This window comes from Vigna angularis, chromosome 9 (assembly GCF_016808095.1).
Source record: "Vigna angularis cultivar LongXiaoDou No.4 chromosome 9, ASM1680809v1, whole genome shotgun sequence".
NCBI classification, from domain to species: domain Eukaryota; kingdom Viridiplantae; phylum Streptophyta; class Magnoliopsida; order Fabales; family Fabaceae; genus Vigna; species Vigna angularis.
The window spans coordinates 27,516,733-27,526,847 of NC_068978.1; the positions used below are offsets into that span (position 1 = coordinate 27,516,733).

The 10,115-nt window shown below is 30.4% G+C and overlaps 1 protein-coding gene across 1 annotated transcript; it reads left to right on the forward strand.

Annotated features, from left to right (window-relative positions):
• The first annotated feature begins 4,696 nt into the window (after window positions 1–4,696).
• Window positions 4,697–8,678, forward strand: LOC108346734 (disease resistance protein RPV1-like). Its single transcript, XM_017585787.2, has 5 exons — window positions 4,697–5,219; window positions 5,311–6,388; window positions 6,486–6,692; window positions 6,815–7,540; window positions 8,156–8,678. Exons 1-5 carry the CDS (start codon window positions 4,735–4,737, stop codon window positions 8,603–8,605), a joined length of 2,946 nt encoding a protein of 981 aa, XP_017441276.2. The 5' UTR covers window positions 4,697–4,734; the 3' UTR covers window positions 8,606–8,678.
• Window positions 8,679–10,115: the final 1,437 nt, after the last annotated feature.

Sequence of the window (10,115 nt, forward strand, 5' to 3'; positions counted from 1 at the left end):
AGATACCGGAACGGGGACTGTAATTAATACATGCTAATCATTAGTGCTTTGAGTCATAAATACAGATTCATACTTTAATCATCATTCTATGTATATTAGTGTTCTCCTTTGGGAGATCCATTAATACACAAACATAAGCATAATGATGCTAATAATTGTAAATCTTTACTGATAATTAAAATATGCATCAACTAGAATCATCTATTACCTTTGGGTATATAAATAAATCTAGCGAGCATACAAAATTATCTACAATCATACTCATTAATTATAAGAATAAATAATCACCTTTGGATGATACAAAATATCTTATAATAATGAATTTTCAATTAACCCATAAATTAATTATTCATAATTTAGCATCCATACAATGAGTAATTGAAATAAAATCATTAATAATTTGAAATTAAATTAACTTTAAAATTTTGATCACTTTGGTGACTAACAAAATTTACCATAATTAATTTCAAATAATAATAACTTTTAATTCATTATTAATCATAAATAGCATCCTTGTTAATTTTAATTTAACAATATGCATTTATTCACATAAAATTTATTATGTGTCATAATTAAATTGAAAAACCTAATTTCAATTTAAGTGAATAAATTTTCATAAAGTGATAACACTTCTCCTTTAATTTTAATCACTTAAAGACTTTAATTTTCTTTAATTTTCATAAATAATTTATCATTATTATTACTGTTATGCTGCACTTCACGTTTGATATCATTTTGCAAAGTTTCAACACCAATTCATATAAAACAAGAAACTTCCCTTTCATTTACGTGTGTGGCAGACCATGTCCAACTTGATTTTGATTTTTTTTATTTTTTATATATATATACTATTCATAAAATACAAAAGCTTTGCAAAAGTTTTCAATACACCTTCACCATTCACGGCAAACAAGGTTTGTCCAACATTCATAAAGTTAAACCTTTAATGATAGCATTTTGGGTGCATTCCCGTAAGCTTACAAATCCATACTATTCATTTCTTCCCAAAAACACTATTCATCATCTTCTACCTCTAACACATAATTTCAATATGCAGCTTTTTATATATACAACTTAAAGCATTTATTCCAGCACCACAATTTCATCAATTTTTAGGAAAAAATCATGAATCAAATTTCTTCATTCTAGGAGAATCATAAATCTAACAACCTAAGCTCTGATACCACATGTAAGTTTTCATTGATCTTGATGATTACATGACATTAGGATCTTAAGAATTTATGATTCTCACTAGATTAAACATAATTACATAGGCAAGTTAAGAAATTACTAACCTTGATCCATGCTAATTGATTCTTGATTTGCTTCAACTTCTTACTCAATCTATCCCTTGATGCAACCTTAATTCTCTCAAGACTTTCTTGATGGCTTTCTAATGGAAGAGAGAGCTTCTTGATTTTGTGTTTGTATGCATCAGGGACATAACCCTTCAACCATTCTTATACAACTTCCATCAAGTTGTAATTGTCATTAAGTCCCTCAAATATATTAAATCACATTTTAACCCTTATTTATTTTCACATGAGTCACTTAATTGTTAGGTAATTCTAACATTAGAGGCCAAAATCGAGGAGCGCAATGCGGCCCTGCCGGTCTCTGGCGGCGAGGAGGAGGTGGTTGGAGGAGGGCTTAGAGGAGAGAAGGTGGCGGCTGAGAAGGAGGGGTGACCAGCAGAGGGTGGTAACGAAGGGAGCGATGGATGAAGGTGGAGGAGGGATCGGGAAGGAGGTGAGTAACTGCATGGAACATGTGTCAACGATGGAGATGCAGGCCGGAGGGGAATGCCAAGAGACCGTGCAGGCTCAGATTTCCGTTGCTTTGCTTCTTACTAATGAAATCAAAACTTTCAAGTGTACCTTTAACATTAAATTATTAAATTCTCATTTTCATTTTCTTTAATAGATAAAAACATGACTATAAATTACTAGTAATAATAATTTTGTATGTGCAGATATGTTTATGGAAAGTAATTTCAAAATAATTAATTTCGTTCGATATAACAACAAAATTATCTTTTACGCAAGACAAAATTATGCACTAAAATGAAAAAGAAACCATGGTTGAATATCCTAGTGTTTGCTAGAATTTACTCATTTCCCTTTTTGTTTCATGAGCATAACGTGATAGGTACATTGGAAGCAGATTAGATGAAATCGTAGCCTCAGAAAACAAAAAGTTAACTATAGTAACCACCATATCCGTCACCTCAACTACAGTGCTTTTGCCATTGCTGACGTGTGCTTCTTTAATCACCACCACTTGCAACTTGCAACCAGAGCGTTTTACTTGACCGGGACTGAGATGAATTGGGCTTTGTTCTTGAAGGATGCCTGTGACGAGAATGGGGCTTTGATTGAGAAGGATCTCTTGGTACTGTTTAATGAGAAGCTTTATAAGTATGCTCAGGTCGACCACCAAATGGAACATGATCCCAGGGTGAAAGACCATCATTTTACTTTATTTTTTTGAGTTAATTGCATTGTGCTTCCCTGGAAGAGAAATGTCTGGTGAGTGTATACACTTTAACACCCAGAGACGGAGGAAGAGAGAAGGGAAAGAGGCTCAAAAATACAAGAAAGGAGACCGAGGGAGAGAAGCTAAGAGAAAGATTGACTTGATGTAAAAAAAAAAAGAAAAAATTACATAGTCAGACGTTAGCCCGCTGAACATGTTTTTATCCCGATTAATTTTGGAAGACAAAAAATTATAATTTTTTTAAAAACAAATATCAAAGTGTACCAAAATTTGAAAGAGAAACGAAAATAAAAATAAAGTTGAGTGACTAAAAACATATCTAACTCAACAATTATTTTAAAAATAAATTGTTAGGGATTCAGGAAGAAAGAAAGAAATTGTGGGGTGCATGAAATAAAAGCCTAATTTCATAGCTTTTCAGCAAACGAGCTTAATTGGGTATAAACTTTTTGATTTTATTTACTATTTACACTACCTTAAAAATTTTGGCGACAAAAATATTTTTGTCACCCAATTTCCTATTTGATACCCCAAAGTCAAATTAAAGTTTTGAGTTTTTAAGCCCAAATTAAAGTTTCTTAGCACAAGTTATGTTTATATGCAAGTGCCTTTTTCATGAATAAAATTTTTGGTATATAGTTGTGTGAAATTCTAAATAATAAAATTTGTGAGGGATCAAGTAAGGCTATTTTATTATCTTTCTTTATGTTTTTCTTATTTTTATTTATTTTATTTTATTCTCTTTTCCGTCTCGATTTATTTTGTTTGTTTTCATTTTTCCCATTTTGTTCTGACTTTATTTTATCCTTTTTACTTTAATCAATCCTCTTTATTCTGATTTTAATTTATTATCGTACACCCTTGTTATTTTTAGTTTTTAATTGAGTCTTTTTTTCATCGTTTTCTTATTTTATATTCTCTCTTTCTCCTTTCCTTTCTAATTTCGATTCTATCATTTTCTACTTCGTTTTCACTTTATGCATTTTATAACTTTTTCGTATTCTCTTCCATCTTTCCTTTTCTCTAACTATTTATTTATTATTATGAAGCGAAAGAATACAAGGGGATTATGGAATTTCGTAAAAAAAAAATAACTGATCAAAATTTCTATATTTTGACCAGGGATATATTTCTTATTAGTTTTCAAAATAATTTATCGCATGATGGAATTTTTTTTTCTCGTTAAAATTTTATAATTAAACTAATTGAATATCTCGAAACTTGTTCATATAATTCAAAAGTCTTAGTTAAATTTAGTAGTATCTCGACATGGAAAAGAGTATTTTAAAATTGAAATCCAATACACATCAAGAAGACGGAAAAAGAATATTCGTTACTGGAAAAGAATATTCTTATTGAGAGTTATTGTTTTCTATCGTAATAGGATAAAATATGAACAAGATGGACAATTTACAAGATTTTTAGAAATGTTTAAAAACAATTACATATTAGCATCCTTTTGTCTATCATACTGTTGTTCAAATGACAAATTACTTCAAAATTTAAAGTGAAATCGATTATAATTATACTACACGTTAAAGTCAACTTAACGACCGATACGACACGCTCAAGGTCCATTGGTGACCAACTGCAAAAGTCCAACAAAAATGTGATAAAATTCAAATGTGATGATATATGTGTTAACATTGTATTCTACATTTATGAATAAAAGATTAAAATTACATTGTATTTAACGTCTCCTTCTCTGTCTTGCAGTATTAGTTGTGTGAATTCCTAAATAATTAAATTTGTGAGGGATCAAGTAAGGCTATTTTATTCTCTTTCTTTATGTTTTTCTTATTTTTATTTATTTTATTTTAATCTCTTTTCCATCTCGATTTATTTTGTTTGTTTGTCTTTCATTTTTCCCATTTTGTTCTGATTTTATTTTATTCTATTACATTTTATCCTTTTTACTTTAATTAATCCTCTTTATTCTGATTTTAATTTATTTTTCGTACACCCTTGTTGCTTTCAGTTTTTAATTGAGTCCTTTTTTTCATCGTTTTCTTATTTTATATTCTCCCTTTCTCCTTTCCTTTCTCATTTCGATTCTATCATTTTCTAGTTGTCCTTTTCATTTTATGCATTTTATAACTTCGTATTCTATACATTGTATTTAACATTTATGAATAAAATATTAAAACTATATAATTGTTTTACGATGCATTCATCTCCTTCACTTTGCAGTATTGTTTTTTCTTCTAACTCTTTCTGACCTCTCAACAATTCCTTTCCATGGATAACGCCTCCTCATCCTACAAACTCCCACGGAAGTACGATGTGCTCATCAACTTCAACGGAGAAGACATCCACAGAAAATTTGTTTCTCATCTCAATTATGCCCTCTCTACTGTTGGTCTCACCACTTTCCTTCATTACCACAATGCAGTGAAGTCAACTCACATCCAAGAACCTATTCTCAGCCGCTGTCGTGTAGCAATTGTTGTTTTCACCCAAACCTATTCTCAATCTGCTTGGTGTCTTGATCAGCTTCAACAAATCATCAAATGGCACGAAACTTATTGCCGACATGTTCTGCCCGTATATTATGAAATCCAGCCATCTGATGTACGTCTTCAGAAGGGTGACTTTGGAAAAGCCTTGAAGGAAACTGCTCAACAAACATTTTCAGGACAAGAACTGGAGCATGGCATGTCCAGGTGGAGCCATGCACTCACCAAAGCTGCAAATTTCTTTGGATGGGATGAGAGCAATCACAGGTACATCACTCACTCAATCAACCATCTTTTAAGCCTCCGATTTCATTTTCTTAATACATGACTACTTCTATCATTGCTCTTGAACTTGAAGGAGTGATGCTGAACTAGTGGAGAAAATTGTTAAAAGCGTTGTTAATTTACCAGTCTTGTCAGCTACTAAATTTCCTGTTGGATTACAATCCCACGTGGAAGATCTGATTCGAACTATCAAAAATAAATCCACTGAAGTTTGTATGATAGAGATACATGGACCGGAAGGATCCGGTAAAAGTACTCTTGCCAAAGCCATCTACAATCAAATTCATTGGACATTCAAGCATAAAAGTTTCATTGAAAATATTTCACAGGTTAGCGGAATAAGAGGGCAACTTCGTTTACAAGAACAACTTCTTTTAGATGTCCTAAAACAAAAGATGGAGATTCCTAGCGTTGATGTGGGAAGAACTATGATTAGGGAAAGACTTTTAGGAAAAAAGGTTCTGATTGTACTTGACGATGTAAATTACTTTAATAATTTATTCGACCTATGGGATTGTCTTAAATTGTTAGTTGAAGGAACTGTTATAATCGTTACATCAATATATAGAATAGGGAGAGATCAAGTTCATTCTGACTTTCGGGTAGAGCCAATGAACGAAGAGGAGTCCCTTGAGCTTTTTAGTTGGCACGCATTTAGAGAAGCAAAACCAAAAGAAGAATACGAAGACCTTGCCAGAAAAGTAGTTAGTTATTGTAAAGGACTACCACTAGTTCTTGAAGTCGTTGGAAGTAGTTTATTTAAAAGGACGAAAGAAGAATGGAACAGTGTATTGTTTAAATTTGAGAAGGTTGACATGCAGATGGTTAACAAGCGTATTTTTCGAGAGATAATAAAAGTAAGCATCGAAGGTTCACTCAATGAAATGGAAAAAGATATATTCCTTGATATATGTTGTTTCTTTATTGGTAAGAGCAGAGCCTATGTAAGGAAGATCCTAAATGGCTGTGGAGTAGACGCTGATATTGCAATAAGAGTTCTCATCGAGCGTAACCTCGTCAAAACTAACAAGAATAACAAATTAGGAATGCATCCTTCGCTACAACAAATCGGAATACAAATTATTCATGAAAATTCAGGAAAGGATTTTGGGAAGAACAGGCGACTGTGGTTTTATAAGGATACAAAATATGTAAGAACATTCTTTACACGTGGTTTGAAACTTCTTTTGAAAGCATTTACTTTGTCCTGTGCAGTACATTTGTTTTTATTTGGAATTTTCATCACAGGGGACAGAAGCCATGCAGTGGTTGCCTTTCAATGCCTTCGAAACTTTACAACCGACTGTAAATTCTAAGTACCTTCTTAAGAAACTAAGATGGATCAGTTGGCATGGGCTTTCTTCAGAAGGTCTACCTAACAACTTGTATGAGCATGATGCAATAGCTATTGATTTAAAACGCAGTCTTCTTCGATTTCTCTGGAAAACACCCCAGGTTTTATTTCGAGTCACTTCTCGTTAAAATACAACTTAATTAAAATAAATCAGTAGCTTGCTATTACTTCATTTTTAATTTGTACTCTAATATGTCTAAAATGAAAAACTATCTTGGTGCAGGTTTTGAGATCGCTAAAAGTCCTTAACCTCAGTCACTCCAAGCATTTAACTACAACCCCTGACTTTACCGGATTACCAAGTCTTGAACACCTCATTTTCAAATATTGTTCGAGATTGAGCAAATTACACCAATCTATTGGATCACTCAATAGTCTTATTCTCCTAAATTTGAAATATTGTACAAGTCTATACAATCTTCCAACAGAGATATATGACTTGAAATCTTTAAGAACCTTCATTCTCTCTGGTTGTTCCAAGATTGACATAATGGATAAAGATATAGCAAAGTTGGAATCCTTGATAACTCTAATCGCTGAAAATACAACTGTGAAAGAAGTTCCTTTTTCAATTGTAAGCTCAAAAAGCATTGGATATATATCCCTACGTCGATTTGAGGGATTATCTCATAATCTTTTTCCTTCTATCATTCGGTCTTGGATGTCCCCAATAATGAATCCCATCTCTTATATTCATTCGTTTTGCATGGATACGGAGGATAATACGATTGATATTGCACCATTGCTTAGCACCCTTGCAAATATTCGAAGTTTTTTGGTAGCATGTGACACCGAATTTGAATTATCTAAGCAACTGAAAAATATTTTGGTTGAATATTTTGCGAATATTACAGAATCAGGAATTTCAAAGCAGCACTTCAGGTGTTCTTTGATTGGTGTTGGAGCATACCATCAATTCTTCAATGCTGTCAGCGATAACATATCTCAGGTTCTTCTCCAGCTTTGTCTTTGTTTCTTACCTTCACTATATCATTTTAGTTATTAATCAAGAGAACATAAAATAATCCTAATGAAGTATCTGAGTCAAACTACAATAATCAATTATAACACTTATATTATCTGGATCTTGAACACGGACTTACGGACAAATGGCAAGATGTAAAGGTAGTATATTTTTATTGTTCCTTTTGTTTGAAAAAAGTTTTCTTGCTTTTGAGATGCGAGATCCATAGATCCTCGTTTAGAAGTTTCTGATTTTGGTAATCAACTAATCAAGTGATTTTTCTTTTATTTCAATACTTTTTTACTTTATGGCTTCACTGTTGTTATATTTCCAATAGTCGAAGAAATATACTAAAAGAGACAAAAACATAAATGCTTTGTAAATCATTAACGACCTAATGATGATACATACAGAACAAAACTATTAATCAGATTTGTTTAAATTAGTTACCATTGGTATGTTTTGATTATGTACTGCATTGTTGTTTGTTTGATTATAAATGCCCACTTTTGTAATTATTGATGTTAAAATAATGATTATAGAAGAGAATTTGAATAGAAAAATTAGAATAATGAAGAAGCCTTTTATGTTATGGTGCAGGTATTGTCAAGCAGTGAGTGTGGTGATGTTTGTCTCCCAGCTGTGAATGATCCTTATTGTTTGGCCCATATGGGTGAGGGACACTCTGTTTCTTTCGTTGTGCCTGAAGATGGTGATATGAAAGGAATCATTTTGTGTGTTGTTTATTTATCAACTCCTAAGATCATTGAACCTGAATTTACTACTGTCGTAATTGTTAATTACACAAAGTGTACATTCCATATACACAATCATGGCACAGTAATTTCCTTTAAAGATGAAGATTGGCATGACATAATGTCAAATTTAGAATATGGAGACAATGTGGAGATTTTTGTGAATTTCGGTAATGGATTGGTGGTCAAGAACACAATAGTGTATCTGATATGTGGTGAATCAAAGAACATGAAAAAAGTGTCTGAGCCAAAAAAACATTCTCTCATTAGATTCATAAAGAAAGTTGTAATGTAACTTCCATAAGTCATTTATGTTTGTATATAAGTTTTATTATAGTTTTCAATTATAATTTTTCAAATTTCAGTTTCGAACTAGTTTTATTTTTTTACATAATAATAAAAAATAAATTAGAAGGATTTTCAATTTATTTTATAACCTACATCATCTAATATCAATAAATATTAAAGTAAAAAAATTATAATAAAGAATGCAAAACATGAAAACTATTAAATAATATAAATATGCTCTTACTTTATACTCTATCGTGTCCATCTTCATTTAAAGAGTAAAAAGCTGAACTTTCTTTTTATTTCACACATCTTTCCTTCCATTCCTATACAAAGAAAGTAAAAATATTATAGATACATTCTTGAGAGTGGAATATTAGTTTGATAGTATACTAACTTTTATATACTAGTTTTTATTGTTTTTCACATAAAAAAAATCTTTTTTTATATTTTCGAAAAATGTTTGAAATATAAGAATTCAAATAGTTATATTTTGTTTTCTTTTCAAACTCTTATCCTCTAACTAATTTAAATGTTTTAAATTTTTTAAAAATATTTTTGTACGAAAATCTTTTTTAGGAACCTAAAATGAGATCTTAATTATTATATTTTTTATAATCAGTTTTTAAGTGTGACTTATTTTTCATAGGCTTTCTTTTATATATATGTTTCTCAAAATTATGTAATTCTAATTTTATTATCGTTGAATTCATGAATTTGAAGGAGCAAATAACTATCCTTTAAATACGAATGATTTTTTTTATATTTATAATTACATTAAATTATATATCTATTTTTTTATTATTGAGAATAATATATATATATATATATATATATATATATATATATATATATATATATATATATAATGTCTACTTTTACGAAGCTTCTTTAATATTTTTACTTTCAACTATTTTCACATTCTTATACAACTTCAGTTAATTTCAATACAAGTTCTTTCATTATCTTCCGTCTTTTATTATTTCTCTTTACATTTCTAGAATATAATTTAATTTTCTACTTCATTACTCTTTTATGGATTTCTAAATTTTAGAGTTAATTTTTCGATTTCATCTCTTATTTATTCATTGAGATTTGATTTTTCTATTATTTAAATATTATTCTAAGCATTCATATTGTAATATTATTTAAATATAATTGAATTTGTTTGGTAAAAAAATTTCAATTACATCCTAAATTGTATTTAGATATGTATAGTTATTTTCTTAAGTTTATTTAGCCGTCGCTTATATCGATTTTTTTTATTGTGGTATGAAGTCATTTCTTAGGACCATGAGAACCAAAGTTAAGTCATTTTGGGTACCATATTCTGCTTTAAATTGTTGAACAATGATATCTTTGAGTTTGTTTTAGCTAATAATGAAGATGTTCAACATGTCATTCATTGACCTTCAGTACCCGTGGGTTACACAAACACCATAGGTTAACATCTGAGCCAACTATATAAGAGATCGACACCACTCTTTACCCAAAACCTTAAGGCAATGGATTAATGG